Source organism: Protopterus annectens, chromosome 9.part0, assembly GCF_019279795.1.
Source record: "Protopterus annectens isolate FY-2018-M chromosome 9.part0, PAN1.0, whole genome shotgun sequence".
Lineage (NCBI taxonomy): Eukaryota > Metazoa > Chordata > Ceratodontiformes > Protopteridae > Protopterus > Protopterus annectens.
In genome coordinates, this window is record NC_056743.1 from 1,265,311,432 (window position 1) to 1,265,331,645 (window position 20,214).

Consider the following 20,214-nt stretch of genomic DNA (forward strand, 5'->3'; position numbering starts at 1 on the left):
TTAGGTCCCTGGATGTGAAACACTGTACTGTACAAGAGTGAGGTCTTGATACTAAATCACTCTCAAATAAACATAAACAGAGAATCTCACTCTTAAGACAGTGCATTGATATGATGCATTGGTCTTCTTTCCTGTCGCTATCAATCAAACCCTCACTGATATTGTGAAAGACTGACTACAGTTGTGTAACTTATTGTGCCTATGGGATTACTATGCCAATGAGATCATGTCAGTGTCCTGAGACTGGTAGCTCTTCTTCCCCAACTAGTTGCTTCAGAGTATTCTTCAGTTTAAACCATGTCTTGGTTACAAATGCGCACTATCACCCCTCTATCATGCCATGTACAACACTACCAGAGTTGGAGCAGACAACCTACATCAAGGCGATTTGTGTGTGTCCAACCGAATCCTCAAGATGGTAATGAGAGCGAGCTAATCTGTCATCGTTACACATTTAATTTGGGATGCTAATTGAATTGGTTCTTCATCAGATGGTCTGTTCAACACCAGCTTCAAATACCGCACAGCAACTACCACCTTCTGTTTTCCTTGTTATGTTCCACAACAAAACCAACTTGTCAGTAGGACTCTATACGGATGTGAAGCTTAAAATTTCTTCTTACATCTTAACTAGGCTCATAAACCCAAGGGACGTTGTTCAGTTGGGCCATGCTTTCCAAATGTGTGATAAGCTTTGCTAACCCATGATAAGTGGTAGTCATGCACATGTGTACATGAATCATTTGCAGTCTGCCTATGTCCATAACAGACATTGGTGCCAAAGCTGGGATGCACTGCCTTCTGAGACTGTATTTGCCAATGTCAGATTGACATCGAATTAGGCAGCAACACTTGTTCACATGTAAGTTGCACCATTTTCTAGCAAAGTGGTATTCTCTGTTTTGCCCAACTATTTGTCTCCCCTAAAGATCCAATTTATATCACATCCAAGGTTGCACTCTTTAGAGTACGTAAAACAATTATTTCGTACTTTGCATAAATGCAGCAGGTCCGTCAAAGTGTGGTATGATAATGCCTTGTATGCCAAGCATAGATCTACACTCGGAAGCCTCTTGCAGTCAGAATACAGTCAGATGGTGTACATTTGACTCTGTTTAGCAAATGTTGGGTACCCCTATGATTTTGTTGTGCGTAATCGGCATTGGACATTACAGCTGGCATATATGGCATGTTAACAATGTAACAATCGGGTGACTGCATTAAAGGGAATCTCTGTTGAGGGCCAACTACAGTAACTGTACTAGTATCGTCTATAGTCATTGACAGCAGGGAATGTCCATTCCATCTAACACTTCTACTATGTCCATTTATAAGTGACTCTAGCATTTCATATTTAATGACTACATATTATAATCTATTTAACACTTGCCCATTGATGAATCTAAGAATTGAGTACTTAACAGCAACTCCAAGCATTGACTTTGAATCAGTGTTTGACACACTACAGCAGTATGTCTTCAATGCTCAAATGCAGTACCAGTGGCTTCACAACCTTGCAGCAGTAACATAATCAGTCTGAGGAAGGTCTCACTTTGGCTCTAACTTCTCAAATCGTGATACGTGCCTTAAGATAACTTCTTGTTTGTCTGGTCTATCACACTTGGCTATGTTCTTTGGAATGAGTGGTTTTTCCAGACTTGGCACCTGAACACTTCCGCTTTTCAGATGAATCACATCTATGATCATATCAAATATGTAATCATATTTGCGCTCTTCAAAAATTGGCTTGGCCACCCAATCTTGCTTTGCCTTAGGGTATACAATGCGGTATCGCACATCACCCTTGGCAGCAGAGTTATTCTTGGGACATCTCACTACTGCTTGCTGACGGTTCACATTTGCATTATGATCCAAAATGGCAAGCATAGTTCTAATTTTCATTCCATTGTAAGAGAAATGGTCAAACTTGGGACAATACTTACAAAGTAGTGCATGAAAGACTTCCAAGCTCCCTGTATGGCAGAACTGAGTTAGGTGTTGGAGATCCTTGAGCAGAGTTTGGTTCATGACAATTTTTGCCAATGCCATGTGGGCTTCATTCCCTTGTTGCAACCACTGCTTTTGCTCTCTGCCTTCTATGGGGATGTCATGTTCACAGGCATGGAACTTTTTGCCCCAATCCCAGTGGTGTGTATCAGTCATGTGATACAATAGGGACTTCCATTTCTCAGAAAGTATCTCTGCATCTCCATCACATGTCTCTGAGCACCACCACAAGTGGTTTGAAATGCTTTGACACCATGGCATGAGCTGATCCATGTCTTTTTTTCTGGCCACCTCAACAATTTTTTTCTTAATTCCTTTAGACACATGCCACAGGTCAAACTGATGTTCTATTTCTGGAAACTCTGTTCACATTGCACAGGCAATACCTCGATGATGGTCTGTAGCTACTACACTGATGTTGATGTCCATTTGACGCAAATTACGCATGCAGTTCAGGAAAGCTTTCTTCTCCAAAGCTACTGATGAAATACCATCCCCTAGCTGCTCAAGTGAAAAATCCAACAGATAGCCAGTGTCCATGTCCATTACACTATAACAGCAGTATTTAGCAGAATACCCTGGACTGTCACAGCGACCATCACCTGCAACTCTAATTGCTTTCCCACGTACATCCTGTAGAAGTTCTTCCTGATGTAGTTTCCATGTATTCTGCACTACTGGAAATAGGTATTCACGCTGTATTTCATAGAAAGTAGTTTGAGCGATAAATTCCAGTCCGACATAAGCACAAAACCTTGCTATATGTGCATATGTATTTCCACTAAACAGTACAGCTGCTGCACTGAGTATATTTCCTGCTGACATTCGTCCAAGCATTGGCTGGCTTTTCCAATTTACAATTTGATGTCCATTCAAACACTCTACTCTGGCAGCAAACATTGATCCCACAGAACTTTTATAGTAATCTTCACATGCTGGTGCTTTGCATTGTGGACATATCAATTTCAACATCAACTCATTCAGGCAATCTTCAAAAACTATGAATTTTCGTTGCTTTGCTATGTGCTGCTCATGAGTTTCATTCTCAAAGCTGTTGTCTGTTTCCGATGTGGATGTACTGCAAGATGGCTCACACCATTCAGTGTCTTCCTGTGCGCTTTCATCACTAACCTCCATCAGTTTCATGTCTTCAGTTCTTCCGCCGTTGCTGGCAATCGTTGACATGCTATCAAATGTCTCTGCCCACTCATGGTCTATGATACTATGTTCAGTGCTATTCCTAAACATGTCCATATCTTCATTCATCAAACTGTTGGATCCAACTAGATTAAGTTTGATTGGTGTGCTACAGGCTACTATGGGCGAATGAACGTCCACTTCCATAGATTGTGTTGGCAAGTCCACCTGAGTCACTTGGTCCTTGTTTGTGCCGATATTGTTGTTTGCAAGGTCATCCACATCCATGGTCCTTTGTGCATAGGTGTGGTCCTTCACTATATGCCTTACTATTGGACACATCTCTGGAAACTGTGTTGCTGCATCTTTACAACTTGATGCCATTGTCTCTGCATCTTGCATTGTTACCCGCGGGAAGCTTGTCTGAGTTCCAAGACTTGTTGTATAATGTATGTTGCGTGTCTGACTACATTGACTACGTGATTTAGTGCTTGTAATGGTAGCACTACATGGAACTTCAGACCACCTGCTGGCAAACAATCCCATTTCATTTTCTTTAACCTTGGACCTTATCTTCTCATTGTATGTACAGCTTATTTTATTATCTTTGTTAACCTCTGATCTTATCTTCTCACTGCATGTACACCTTATTTCATATTCTTTGTTAATCTCTGATCTTATCTTCCCATAGCATGTACACCTTACCTCTCTTCCTAGTGACATGGGCATTTGCTTTCTCAATTCCTGTACACATTCACTGTCATTAATGCTGATCTCCATCTGGAAGCCGATTGTCTCTTCGTGGAATACTGGTGCATCAACCTGCAGGATAAAGTGTAAAGTTATGTTCAACCACTAAACCATTACTTATACCATTAATAAACGACTCTACTATTATGTCAGTACATGCTGTGTCCACTTTCTTACATTATTGCCAACTGTGACTTCCACTTCCTTCATCATGTCCTTTACCTTGTCCTGGAGCAGTAGCTCTGTCTACAATGAAGCATTACAGGAAAACAGTTAGTTGCATTAACAATAAAAGCAAGGCAGCATGCAACACACATCACAAACAAATAGGAATGGAAATTAAAGCTGTGTGGCATCAGTTAGACAGTTAATTTATTCCCTGCTGAACTGAACCATCACTTCACTATCATCCAAAGTAAACGGCATTTCTTTACAAAGTTGTATCTTGCTGCAGCTACAATTGCAATTACCTGCCGAGATTTTCATTTGTCCTCATAAGTAGCATAAGCACAATGATCCTGCTCCTTCAAAGCATTATGTGCAATGTGTACATGGTTGCTGTGACAGTACCCTCTGAAGAAGTCACCGGCAACTTTGGGTAAAAAGAACTGCATTAATAATAAGTAATCAGACATCAGCACTATCTTAGTACTAAATCGCAGTAAGGTTCCATTTCATTTCCCACAGCAATACGCTTGCTGTGCGACGTTTCCTTTAAGTAGCCATTGGGCTGATATAGGTCACATTTACTTTAGAAATCAATATTAATAAAACAGTTACAGTTACACATAGAAATCTCTCAAGAGTTCACATTAACAGACTCGCCTACTATCTATGCCCCAGCTTTATTGCTCTACTTGGCTTACCTGAGCATGGTTATCATCCATTTCCTGCATTACTGTGTCCGATGTACTTGGCTGTGTCGACAGTAACTCATCCAGGAGCTGTATGCGGAAAATACAAAAACGACAAATTATCACCTTTAAATACTTTCATCCTAACATGATAATTACCAATGTAGCAATCAATGACTTATCACTTTGGATAACTGTCTCAAACAACCGGACTGAGCTTAGTGATGATGTCAATGACAAATGCAATGTACATCTTCAGATAGTAGTAGAGCATCACAGTTTAAAATCAAGTCATATCTTTTCATGGTATGTCTAAACCAGTCTTGACATAATAAATGCAGTAATATCACTTTGATATTTCAGGATGGTTTTCAACTACATGTCTCCAGTCTTCAATACATTAACTTATGCTGAAAACAGATCCTTTATGCTACATACCTTTTTCCGTTCCTGTGCTGCAATACGTAGACTGGATGATGATCTTTCTTTATTCTGTGTATGACTGAACTTGGTTGGCAGTGCATTTTTCTTGAGGCGTTGGCGAGTCTGACGTTTCATAAAATTTGGAGGAAGAAGTTGTTTCATGAAGTTGCCTTCAAACATGGAGTCATTAAAATGCTTAGAGCACAGGTAATACTTTGCTCTCTTACTGCCCATCACTTCTTTGACAAAAGTCGGGATGTGGCCCACATCGGTTCCACATCGACTCACCCACACAGTGCAAAGGTGAACATCCCTGGGGAAGGCATGTATGGACACACCTTCCTCAAGTCACCCAGTGTGTGTTGCACATGCATAGGCAAGACAGTGAGGCATGATGTACTGCAGGATGACCTTTAGGAAAGAAACAAAATAAAAGTCATTATGTTAGACCTATGTCAGATCCATTGTATGTTTTGCTGCTACTGGTAATGTTATATTAATGACAATTTTCAAAACACAACACTTGCCATAGGCTCCAAAAATCATACGCAAACAGTGTGTAATACATACTACCAATGTTTTAGTTTCCATTCGCACTGCATGTAATGAAACTTTCAGACATATACTATTACCTCCACATGGCATTGTGCATTCACTCTATCAGTACATGTTCACGTGAAGATACAAAGGACAACAAATGCTAAACTATTTAAATAGAACATGAATATTTCCAATACTTATGTTGAAAAAGCGTATACAAAGCTGGAATTGGTATGCTGTCTCTCAGTGACCCAACTCTTGTACACAAGACCTGAAATGCACAATGTTCAAAGATGTCAAGGGTCATCCAGTCATACACAACTTATGGGACAGCTATGCTGGATGTCCATTTTCAGTGCAAATGATTGCACCACAATGCAGATACTGCAATCGTATGACCTGTATCTCGTAGCCATTACTGTTTTGGTGTTATTTTGAATGTCTTTAATTTGATGTATTGCATAACGCTTAGATATATTCATTAATAAAACACTTGCGCATAGTCTCTTCTTTCTATGTACTTCACACACGGTGGCCACTTTGAGATTGTGCATCCACATTGAGATCATCCACATTAAGTACATGCACATGGTAATGCATTCCAACACCGACATAGGTAAAAGATATAGTGCTGGAGCTTATAGGACTATGCAAACTGTGGTACTTGTCCAAAATCTTTGGGTTATGATTCAATGTTGCACTGAAGTGTCTTTCCCTTTCACTGAATCACATCAGCAGTACACCAGTAACTGCAAGGATAACTCAGTGAGGAACAGAGGCATCCAGCACTCAATCCACAATGGCCAAAGGTACAGTAAGCCATGAGCAATAGTCTGCAGTTGATATTGGCAGAATTCATTTTATGATGCTCAAAAAGAAACCATCAGCACACTGTTTCAATACAAAACATACCCAATTTAAATCAGTAGTCAATTTTTTGTGATGCTCAGTATTTGGCAATACCATTTTCAGCAGTGTCTAGAAACCCATCCTATGTGAACATTCAGATGATAAAAAAAAATAAACACAGCATTTCCTCTGCTTCACCCAGTCACACCAAGAAAGGTGTACAGCGGAAGGATAACGTCAGCTCTCATATACAAGGGCAGTTTGTGACAAAAAGCTAACACCACATAACATTGGTTCATAACAACAACTGTTGTCTTAAAATTACTTCATGCATTTTTCACTGACACACTGTTTTCACCTTTTGGACACAGTATGACAAATCCCAAAAACAACAAATAATTGCTATCTATCCACACTGAGTATACAAATAACTGCTGCCAAACAGCCTATTGTTAAATACAGACTATACCTGGTGATGAAGCTTCATTAGACAAGTTTGATGTGCAACAATACTGCACCGCTTCAGAAATCAAGTGTCATCTTAATATGGCTATCATTGCTTTTCTGCTATCACACTCAGATTACATTCCATATGTTGTATGCCTTCCAATTCAATGCAATACATAAGTTAACAAGACTGTTTAGATTTGAGAGAAACGCATAACCCATATTATTGCATTCAGGAAAAGTACAATTTTAATGACTCAACAACATTGAGCTGCAACACTGATTTCAAGGTAAAGAAATTTAGCTTAAACACACTGCAAAATTACCTCCGTTCCACCACACATTCACAAAAGTAATCATACAGAGACTGCAGTAAAGGAATGCACATAATTGCAGTTTATCTTCTAGGTAACCCAACTTTGACAAGACACACCCAAACTTTTCAAAAAAAATACTCGACTCATGTACAGTAAACTGCCTACAGCTACTGAGGCAATGTCCTAGAACAGTAAACCAAAAAGTTACAGAATATAACACTCAGCTTTTAATTCTATTTGTACACTTATTAATAATTGACAATGTACAAAATATTTTAAGATATAGTCCTTGTCAAGACAGCCAGCAACATACAACTGTTTTAAGATTTACTCAGGAAACATCCAAAAACCCTCGAATGGCTTAAAGCCAGTATAGTCTGCTTCATCTGAAGGAAATCTCTGCCGGATTTCGTTCACCACACACGAGGGTATGACTACACGATGTCCATATCCGAGCTTTCGATTGTCATACATCCACAACACATATGCACGATACGCAACTAACCTGTAAGTACTACACACAAGGGAAAAATATGCTGTCAGAAAGCATTGCAACTGAGCAACATGTTACAACTTAGAGAAAAGCACAATGGTCATACAAACAGAAGTACGCCTAACTTTTCTAGCAGGACATCCACATTAAGAAGAAATATCAATTGTATCCTCGAAAAAAAGGCTTATCTGCCACCTGTCCTTATATTTCTCCTGATTGCAGCAATCACAACACATAATATCATAACCCAGTCAATTAAATTAACGTTTAGAAACATTAGCTGTATTTGTGACTTGCATGTATCCGTACTAATTGCAAAGCATGAAAGAAAGTAGCATTTCCTTGTACCTGTTTGTCCAGTTTGTTTGTCGAAAATTCCCTCTGAAGAAGTACATCGCCCGCATTAGTATGTGCAGAAAGTGTGGTGTCAAGCAAGTGCTGCCAAAGAGCGAATGTTCGATAATGCACATGGGTGCCGGATCAAGTTCATTCATTTTCACACAAGCACGTGGTGATGAAGCACAGCAGTAGCATTCCAGTCTTGAACTCATTTGTATGCACCGCTGGCAAGAGCACCATTCTGTCTTGCCATTAATTGTGGCCGAGGGTTCTTCGCCCTCACTACTGCTGCTACTTCTTCGTGAATGCTTCGGTGGGCACTCTTCTTCCTTGTAAACGGGTTCAAAACTGTATGGCACAATGGAACAGGACTTCCTTTGACTCGACATTATCTTAGTACGTATGATGTGGATCGATGCAAATATGCGACACTAGAATTGTACAATACCAAACAATGAGAACACACTGAGATTATCCTTCCATCACTGACATCATTCTGTTATACTAACAACAATAATTTCTACTGAGTTAACACTTCTACCAATATCTTAGGTTCATAGTTAGGTACTAGGTTATCTGCCCAAGGGCAGTTATAAGCCTGGCCAGACTGTGTCATGAGTCTGATGAGTGACAAGTAGAGGGTCACTATAACCTCTATTTCTAGATACAAACCCTTTAGTAATTAGATGAGCTACATAGAAGGATTTCCTAACTACTTTGGCAGTATGATTGTCTGACATACTCCTTGAAACTATCTTACCAATTCCAATGTGCATCTGCTGTTCCCACCCTCTTGCCGTGACTTTCTGTCCTAGGCAATTGGGAATGCATTAGCTATCTGAACGTGTAGGTTGAATCTACTTTTCACAGACATGATATGTCTATGTGTATATAGAATCTAAACACAAACTCTGATGCTTTAATACGTCAGTGTTACTATTATGGATCCCCTTCCACCAGAAAACATACACACATACACACTGGACAAGTAGGTATACAGAACCTCAGTGCACAGTCAGTCCTATGTATGACTCAGGCATTATATACAAATCTGCTTTTTTGGCTTCTCTGCTCGCTTTGTCTTCAAAGCTATACCGAATATTTTATAAATTTACACAAAAGGATGCTTCTAATCCACTCCATTAGGGATTTACTAAAAGTCAACATTAAAATTAATAAATTTAAATCCAAAACAATTCTTTTACTAGAGTACAGCAAGCACCACACCATCAGTAAGAAACAACTAGTAAACCTATGCCTCATAGTACAGGTGATGTGTTCACATGGTGAAACAGCAATAAGCATGAAAATAAATGATAAACGAGTGACATAGGAACCGATATCAGTAGTCAATAAAAGACTAATTTACATACACATTGCCCAACTCAGACTGATGAAATCGTATATTCTTAGCTTATTATTTCCCATCAACATAACTGATATGCCACAAAGTAAAACAATGAAGCAGAAAGTAGAAAAAAAAGATGCCTTTTCAAACAGGAGAGAAACATCCCAGTGTATTAGTAGTCTTCTACAACTAGATTTATAATATCTCTCTTTATATTTTATATATATATATATATATATATATATATATATATATATATATATATATATATGCACACACACATACACATATATATATACACACACACACACACACACACACACACACACACACACACACACACACACACACATATACACACACACACTGCTGTGGTGGTGCTGTGGTAGCATTGTTGCCTCATAGCAAGACATTGTCCCGTTGGATTCTCAGCGAGAGTGTCTTCTGTGTGGAGGCATGCGTGAATGGGGTGTGTCTTCGCTGAAGCTTGTGCATCAGGGCTGGTAACTCGGCATGTAAAAATCCACTACCAGTCATTAGGGTACTGGAGTTCCGCTGTGGCTACCAGTAACCGGAATAAGATATATATATATATATATATATATATATATATATATATATATATATATATATCACACACACGGACACAGCCACACACACACAATCATGTCTATTTGCAAAAATATATATATATAATTTTTTTTAACACAGAAAAACATGTATATATAGATTATATATATATATATATATATAGAGAGAGAGAGAGAAACAAACAAAAAAAAAATAGATGTATTTATATAAAGGACATTTTGCAGGTGAACACCACACATAGGCTTATGCATAACAAATCAGCTGATATGTAGCGAAGGGAAGGGCCATGGGTTCATCCAAATGAAAGAGTGCTAAAGGTAAAGTTTTGACTTCAAACAACTTATCTGTAACTGCAAACTACAGTCAAGATAGGAAATGCACAAACTGCCAAGAAAATGTTAACAACACTGCATAAAGCCTGAACATCATAAGAAGATCATTTTTGCAGATAAGACACCTTGCATGTGTCCTAGCATCTACAGGTGGCTCACTTGTGAAGCCAGATGAATAACAAAGACTGCTGTTTAGAACAACAAAGGGAAAGTTTCAGGTATCATGCTGTGTAGAAGAGACATCACGACTCCTCAAAGTTGAATTGACAGTTCATCCACAAAAGCTGAAGGTGGTGTTATGCATATTCATGTGAACTCCAAGTCTTACAGAAATCCAAACAATTGCATTACATGAGTCATTCGAGGTACCACTTAGGACAGCATTGTTTAAAAGACAGATACAAAGTAATATTCTAATCATGCTTGGTTCACAATACATTCTCTTCCACTGTCAAACTGAACAGCCATGTTTTCCACAAGGAGCTGTGGCCTGGTGTTGAGATCACAAACTGATCTCTAGGCACATTAGCCATCATTGAAAATGGAAGCCAAAGAAGCAAAATAGAACTCTTCATAGAGCCACAACCCAATGAGACGTGTTGCCGGACAGTAAGGAACATAGGTGTTACTTCCTTGGATGTGGAATACTGTACTTTTCATGATTCATCTCTTATGACTGATTCCCTCTCAAGCAAGTTATCTGCAAGCACCTGTTGGCCAAAAGTCAGAAACAGACAATCTGACTCTTGCCGTCGTGTAAGAGAATGCCAGTTAGGGAAGTGACATAATGCCCCTTACATTCCCATTCTGGCACCAGTGACTACCTTGCTTGTCAGGGTTTCCACTATGACATCCTTTCTGCAACCTCCCCACTAGTCTGCCTTAATTCCTCCATACCAGCGTATTGCTGAGATGGTTTGTTGGGTTTGATGCAGTGGGAAAAAGGACAGCAGTAACCTGTGGAAACTTGGACTGACAAGGTTAAAACAAATTTACATCTTCCATGTATAAGAAGTGGACAATCGGAGTTTTTTGAAACACTTCACATCCTTGATACCTAAAGGCAAATTCAATTCATGCTAACATCTTGTATGAGGATCTGAGAATGCAGCCTGGACAAACTCCACAACAAAGGATACATAGTGGCAATCACACTACTCTAACTACAGGCTTTCCAATAAGTGGTTTCATGTTAGCCCATCCAGGCTCTATCATTTGCTGTCACACCACCCATGTCAACATCCAATACCAATAAAATTATGTGCGAACCATGTAGCTTGGCCTCTCTCTCTACACAAGACACTGTATCAACATATGATCATGATATCGGCTATAGCCACCTCACAGTCTATCAATGTAAACAGGTTTGCCCTCATCCATGCCATGTCACATCATTCTCTTTTACACAATCCATGCTAAACACACACATACACAATGTACCAGTGAACCATGTGGAATTTAACACCTCTCCACAAAACAGTGCTGTAACAGCCGTGGTGCACACAAGCTGCGGTATGTCAGTTCGGGTCAACCAACAGTTGTTGCATCAAGCCCACTGCACACACATCAGGTCATGTCTAAACCAGTATTGCTGCCTGTACAGCTCAGCTACATTGTTCAGCCTTACACAATTCAGTGCACACACACACGGATGTGATTGATGGAAAATATCAGTGAGTAGAAGGGAAAGAAAATTTCCACAGGCTTGGATATATCATGGAACACAATCAAGACAGTCATCAGAAAGTGTAGAAAATCTGTGACCTCAGTGATGTTGCAAATAACTGGATGTCCTGACGAAATTGATGAAAAGACAAGAAGAAACTGGTGAGGGAGGCTGCCAACAAAGTTATAGTAACACTGAAGGAGCTGCAGGAATTTCTGTCAAGTACTGGTTATGTACTACATGTGACAACAATCTCCGGTATTCTCCAGATGTCTCGCCTATGGGGTGTGGTTGCAAGACGGAAGCCTTTCCTTACACATAAAAAAATACAGGCACAGCTAACATTTTCAAAAAAATGCATCAAGTCTGACAAAGGCATGCGAGAAAATGTCTCATGGTCTCATGACACCAATGTTGAACTCTGGCCACAATTCCAAAAGGTATGTTTTGCACAAAAATAACAATTCGCATACACAAAATAACAGCATGCCCAGGATGAATACATGGTGGTGGCAGTATCACGCTTTGGGCGTTGGTTTTATCTGGTTATTAAAATGATTTTTAAGTAAATGGAATTACACGCTATTCTTAAATTCCCTATTTAAATAACATACTTTCCTCTTTCCAAAAGTTCACATCTTCTAACCATTGTAAAAAAACTTACTATTTTCTGTGCTTCCAATTGCATATACAAATGACTGCTTAGAAACTCATAACTTCAACAAAATGCTACCTACTATTAAAACAACAAAGTAACTTCATTTATTGGCATAAATTCTTAATTGGTACTTATTGTTGAAAATTTAGGGCCCATATACAATCAAGACTCTAAGAATTGGTTAATTTTACAAATATTTACAGACTTTGTGAACACAGAGATTAGTAAGATATTTAACCTAGATAAGAAATTGTTCCCCAAATTGTTGGAATTCTTAAAAATATCAATAACAATGCAATGAAAAATAAATCATATTTGTCACAAATTTATAAAATTCTTAAGTTAGATGTCACATATTTAGACAATTCCTTTTGGAACGACTCCTCAAAAATGAATAATGAAGCCTTCCCCAAAGAATACAAGAAAATAATATTAAAATCTATAGATAAAACTACATCTTCATTATACTGGATAATTTTTAGTTGGAAATGTTTACACAGAGCTTTTGTCAATCCTAACAAAATTACAATTATGTCTAAATTAAATAAAATTAAATGCTGGAGATGTGATTCTTAAATAATATCTGATTAGGCTCATACTGTATATGAATGTGAAGTCATCTCTCCTTTTTGGAACTAAATTAATAACTTTATTCAAGCTCTATGGTCAGATAGATATAAATTTTCTAAATCTTTAATTTTATTTAATATTCAGATTCCTGAGATAATTCCAAAAAAACAAGTGCCTCTTCTTTGGTCTATTCTTGCTATAGCCAGAAAAGTTACCCCCTCTAGTGTTGAATTTATTAGTATGGCAAAAAATTGTTTGCAGTAGTGAATTGTATACTATAAAGATGAAAACTTCTAATATTACACATTCATATAAATCTTGGCTTAAACTTAAAGACTTGCTTGAAAAATATTAACTGTTCTTGACATGTATAACTTTGATGTATTGATCAGTTGTAGACCTATGTAAATAGTTATTGTTTGTTTTAAAATTGATTTATAATTTTAAAACCAAATAAAAAAAGAAACTTGGCATTCTTTATCTTCACAAACACTTTCCCACCTCATCCACTAAACATATCCTTGCTACCACCTATTTGCCCCCTTCGTGTATATGGTGCCCCAATACTTACTAACTTATGAACTTCCCTAAAAACAAAACATTGAAATTTGCTATAACAAAATCGCCAAGTTTTCTACTAATGCTAAATATTCTACCCATCATTCTATAGCTTTACATTCTCTTAACTGGTTCAAACTCTAACGTTACCTCATTTACCTCCAAGTCACAACTGCTCATAAAATAATCCACAAACCTCTGACCTTCCCTGCCCTCGGTTCATTATTTAACAACTATCTACCCCCAAAAATTCCTCAGATCTGAAATTAAACAACTTCTGGTTTAAGCATAAACCTAACAAATCAGCTGGTCAATTGCTATAATCTTATTCTGTGGCTAAAGGCTAGAACTCTCCTCCATTAACAATTAGAGCTAACCAAAAATGTGTTTCCTTTAAAATTACTTTAAATGAATACCTGTCTAAGACTTGGGTCTGCTTCTGCACCAAGGCTGACTAAAGATTTATTTTTTCTGCTACAATTTCTTCTTTCTTTCTCTCTATCCTTGATTAACCTACTTTCCTCTCATCCTTTCTATGTACTAGTTAGACTTACCCTCCTCCCTTTAAATCTTGTTTGTCCTCTCTTTCTTCTACATATCCTATATCCTCTCATTTATCATGTTTGTTTATTCTTCTTAGAGTAGTTACTACAAAAAGAAACTTGTACCCCAGTATTATTTCTGGTCTTCTTTTTTACAACTTCTCCTAGCTCCTAATTAACAACATCTGGAAAAAACATATTGAAATATTCTCATTGTTTTCTTCTGTAGCAACATATATGTTTTCTATGTATCTTTTATTGGGTAGAATTTCTGTAAAGTGCTTAGCTTATTGTTTATGTTTTGACTCACTGTGGTTAATGTTTTATTGTATTGCTTGTGGCTAATCAACTGTGCCTGATTCTGTTTGTTATGGAGATTTTCTTCCATGGCTTCTGCTAAAAATTTACTCTTTTTGGCCCAGTTGGATTATGTCAGTAAAGACGTCTCAGTAAATAAATAGTACACCTATAAACTTATGTATCTAGCTGCATAGCTGTACCTGTCCCCTTCCAAAGTAAATAACATGCCAAATTTAGAAATAAACCGTTGTGGTTAAATATGTATATAAGCAGGCTTATCACATGTAAAAATAAATTTAACTGTCTAGATGTTGCAACTTAACAGGGAATTCCACTCCTTGATCAAATCAGCTGAGTCTCATTCAAACTCATAAGGTATGTGTGAGATGTATTTACAATATGTGACTGGAGGCAACGTTCTCACATACAAACACTCATAATACCAATCAGGTTGTCAGTAATGCACACAATACATGCACCACATGCAGTATTGACCAGAATTTTAGACTCAAATACTCTGAGATTCTTAAATGTAATCTTCCTAAACCCCAAAGTCCATCCTGACATTGCACCTAGAACAAATACCCTCAGCAGCCACAAAACATTCTGCCAAACCAATACCCACTACTACACATACAACTGCATTTCATGCAGCCTCAACTGATAAAGCTATAAGGGAATCTGCCAGACAACAAAATGTTTTGGTTATAGGAAACTCCACTGTGAGACACACAGATGTCACAATCACAAGGCTAAGTAAGGAGAATGATATGGTGAGTTACATATTGGGGCCAAGATACCACAGATTATGACTTGTACCCAGGACACTGGACCGAAAGTAACACTATAGCTCAGTCATAGCCCATGAGGGTGTAAACAACCTGAAAAAGACATACCTGGACTATATGAAGATAGACCTGATGGACTTTTAGGACTGTGTGTCCTAGGCCAGTATAAGACTAACACTGAGCAGCATCATACCTTCTCCAAGAATCATGGCACAAGATAAAGTGAAGATGATTGACTTTAATAATTAATACCTTCCTGTCACTCACTCTAATGGGGTACAACATTTGTCAGCATAGGAGGATATGGCCAACAGACCATGCAGCTTTGCCAGGGATGTTTTGCACCTGTCCCCTCTAGGCTTTTGAATATTTGTTAAAACATTGCCTAAAAAAGGCACCATAGGGAGGACGATGACAACATGACAAACATTACTAATGTAGCAAAGTCAAACTCAGAAAATCTAAAGGTGTTACTGCTCAATGCCAACAGTCTAAAAAACGTAAATCCACTCACCTCCATGCTCTCTTCACTCTGAATAATGCAGATGTTAGTGTAGTTACTGAAACATGATTTAAAACTGCAGAGAGCACACTGACAGTGCAGGGCTGCAGTGCCTTCCACACATTTAACCAAATACTGTACAGGTTGGGATTAAAGGAGATGTCTTGATTTATATCAAAAACAAATGCACCTCAAGCCTGGTCAAACAGTATGATGTGCTTGGGCTTCTCTATGCCCAGATCACTATAGGCAGAGTTCCATACCATATCCCTGAAAGCTATAGATTACCACTTATGCCCTAGGAAAACCACAATACACATACACTCTGAAATGAGACACACCATTTAACAAAATGCTGTACTCAAGGACAACCTTAACCAACCCGCTATAAATTGATACAGGACCCCAAACTTGCAGACTCACAAACTCCTGGACTTTGTAAACACAAACAACCTGGAGAATATATTCCATATGCCAACTAGGAGTGCATCTTATAAGCAAGTAGGCACTGCTAAGGGGTCAAAAAATGCTTACAGCTAGAAGCAAACATGAACTTATTGCCTGTTTTCAGTTAACCAATGGAAGATCAAGAAAAATCTTTGAACAGCACTTAACCTTTGACTAGCCTCGTTGCCGGTTTGTATTACATTCAAAGCACAGCTGTGAATATGCTACCTGTAGAACTCTTTTGTAATTGGTAATTGATAACTCAGTACATTGCAGCTGGGTAGGTCAACAAGCTGCTGCAGCATATGATTTACCTGATCTACAGGTTCACAGCTTAACAGAATTCTAGGATCAGCCATAGTGGTACAATGAAATGACAGTAATTAATACACTCATAAGACAACATATACAATTGAGACTGCATTGATGGCATGCTGTCTGCTGCATTATGGAACTGGCATTTGTTATACAGTACTGACTTGTTTGAGTTCTTTTGTCAGTCTTGAGATTCTTGCAAAAATCTTAACCAGAAAATGGAAAGAGAAATGGCTTTTTCTCTGTGTGAGCATCGGGTGTTATTACAAGTTTATGTATGGGTTTTAAGGTTTCCCTTCTCTTGGATGTTTTTTTGAGAAATGAATACATTTGACATCTCTGAATATAGCAACATGACATGGCTCACTGTGACGTGAGATACCAGACCATGAACAGTGCTACTTGAGGACTGTTTTTGAAATGTCTGATTTTTCTGCTTATATGCATGTTGTACACTGTCTACTTGTAAACAAGGTCATGTTTAATTATTTGCTTCATGAAAAAGAAAATGGCACCGGAACCCTCATAAGCAGTGATATTTATTCTCACAATGATACTGCCAACCTGAAAAACTGAGAAGCAGTTAAACTATCAGCTCTTATCTGAATTAAATCTTTAGACCATGGGTACATTTTTCCTTGGAGCCAGAACTGTATTTGCGCATCCAGAGGATGGCTACCAAAACTGCATGGGCAGTATGATCCTGGATTCCCAAAACCAGAAGATGAGTTTTAGGTTAGTAAGTCAAAAGAATAATAAAGTCTGTATGCTACAATGCACTGGTGCAGAATATGTGCATAATTAATGTGTATTATAAAATGGCATGCAGGGTCAATCAATATTTTTATGCTGTGAAGGACAGCAAGCAGCATTTGATAGGGCGTGTTAAAGGATCAGGTGCTGGTACTTAAGACTCAGGCAAGCTGAAGTACAAATAACATTGTCATGCTGGTGGATGTCAGTATAGTTAAGGCAAAACATCACCTTTCATAATCTGGTGGAAACATCATGCTGATGTTAAGGAAAGAGTATTGCCCCTTCAAATCCATGTCATTGTCCATTACCTTAATACAGAAAACTGAAGTTGCTTCACAGCATGGATGACTAACAGACTACATCTAATATTGAACAGGTAGCATTTTTCAGTACAACACTGGTAAGCCTTATACCACAGTCTTTGGTAAATCAATATACTGGCTTGCACAGGCACAGCAATTCAGTACACACACACACACACACACACACACACACACACACACACACACACACACACACACACATAAGAATCCTTTTATAAGAAGCAATGCAAACATTTATCACATAGTCCTTGCCATATTAATTGATTCTACTGGCATAACTGGTGACAATGAAATATTCCCCCAAAATACCTTTCCAGTAGTTTTGTCCATGTATACACAAACACTTCACTAATACCAAAATGAAACATTTCCTTCAAATGACTCCTTCAATCATTTGTCCATGTATGTACCAGCCCTTCACTGACACCAAAATGAAAGGATTACCACAACAACCCATTCAGGAGTTTGTTCATGTATCCCAAAGCACTTCACTGACACCAAAATGAAACATTTCCCCCAACAACTCATTCAGTAGTTTTTCCATTTACACAGATACTTAAATGAAACCAAAATGAAAAATTTCTCCCAACAATCCATTCAGTATTATGTCCATTTACACAAATACTTAAATGACACCAAAATGAAACATTTCCCCCAACAACCCATTCAGTAGTTTTTCCATTTACACAGATACTTAAATGAAACCAAAATGAAAAATTTCTCCCAACAATCCATTCAGTATTATGTCCATTTACACAAATACTTAAATGACATCAAAATGAAACATTTTCCCCAGAAACACTTCAGTAGTTTGTCCATGTATGCACAAGTGCTTCACTGGCATGAAAATGTATCATTTCCCCCATGATCCCTTCAGTAGTATGCACGTGTATGCCCCAAAAAACAAAATTAAAGCTTTCCACCAATGATTGCTTCAGTAGTTTCTCCATACATGCACAAATACTTCACTGACACAGAAATGAAAGGTTTACCCCAACAACCCCTTCAGTCATTTGTCTGTGTATTCAAAAGCACTTCACTGACACCAAAATAAAAAATTTCCTCCAACAACCCCTCCAGAAGCTTATCCGTGTATGCAAAAACCCTTAACAGACACCAAAATTAAAAATTTCCTTTGACACATCCAATACTTGTTCCATGTATGCACAAGTACTCCACTGACACCAAAATGAAACATTCCCCCAAAGGGCCCAATTCAGTAATTTGTCCATGTATACACAAGCACTTAAATTATGACAAAATTAAACATTTCCCCAAATGACGCCTCCAGTAGTTTGTCAATGTATGCAGACATACTTCACTGACACCAAAATTAAACATTTCCCTCAGTGACTCATTCAGTAGTTTGTCCACATATGCAGAAACACTTTACTGAAATGAAAATGAATCATTTCCACTGGTGATCTTTTCAGTGTTATGTCTATATATGCACAAAACGCCAAAAGGAAACATTTCCCGATCTTCCCCCTTCATTCATATGTCCATGTATACAAAAGCACTTCACTGACACCAAAATGAAAAATTTAGAAATTTCCTCTGACACCTAAACTACTTTGACCATGTGTGCACAAGTACTTCACTGACACCAAAATGAAGCATTTCCATTAACAACCCATTCAGTAGTTTGTCCGTGTATGCAAAAAGACTTCATTGAAATGAAAATAAATCATTTCCACAGTGATCTTTTCATTGGTATGTCCATGTATGTACAAATACCAAAATAAAACACTTCCCCCAATGACCCCTTCATTAGTATGTCCATGTATGCACAAGCACTGCACTGACACTAAAATGAAACATTTCCTCTGACAACACCTCCACTAGTTTGTTTCTGAATCTAAAAGTACTTCAATGACACCAAATGAAATCTTTCCCTCAAAGACTCATTCAGTAGTTGTCCACATATGCAAAAGCACTTCAGTGATAGCAAAATGAAACATTTCCTACAATGACCCCTCCAGTAGTTTACACCATGTATGCACAAACACTTAAATGACAACAAAATGAAATAACTGCCCCAGATGACACCTTCAGTCATTAGTCCATGTATGTATAAGTACTTCACTGACACCAAAAATTAAACCTTTCCCTAATGACATATGCACAACTCAAATGACACATTTCCCCAATGACTCCTCCAGTAGTTTTTCCATGTATGCACACATCCCTAAATAACACCAAAATGAAATATGTCCTCCAAGACCCCTTCAGTAATTTGTCCATTTATCCAAAAACCCTTCACCTACATCAAAAATGAATAATTTTCCATGTGATCCCTTCAGTAGTATGTTCATTTATGCAAAAGCACTTCACTGACACCAAAATGAAAAATTTCCTCCAG

The 20,214-nt window shown here is 38.0% G+C and overlaps 1 protein-coding gene across 1 annotated transcript in view; it reads right to left on the reverse strand.

Moving 5' to 3' along the window:
* The window catches only part of LOC122811985 (alpha-1,4-N-acetylglucosaminyltransferase-like), a 567,882-nt gene that overhangs the window by 499,898 nt on the left and 47,770 nt on the right, over nucleotides 1–20,214 (reverse strand). Inside the window, exons 2-5 of the mRNA XM_044084190.1 lie at nucleotides 5,187–5,582; nucleotides 4,761–4,838; nucleotides 4,072–4,140; nucleotides 3,850–3,966 (exon numbers count right to left, since the gene is read on the reverse strand). Coding sequence (XP_043940125.1) covers nucleotides 3,850–3,966; nucleotides 4,072–4,140; nucleotides 4,761–4,838; nucleotides 5,187–5,405 — 483 coding nt within the window. The 5' untranslated portion in view covers nucleotides 5,406–5,582. The remainder of the gene's footprint in view (nucleotides 1–3,849; nucleotides 3,967–4,071; nucleotides 4,141–4,760; nucleotides 4,839–5,186; nucleotides 5,583–20,214) is intronic.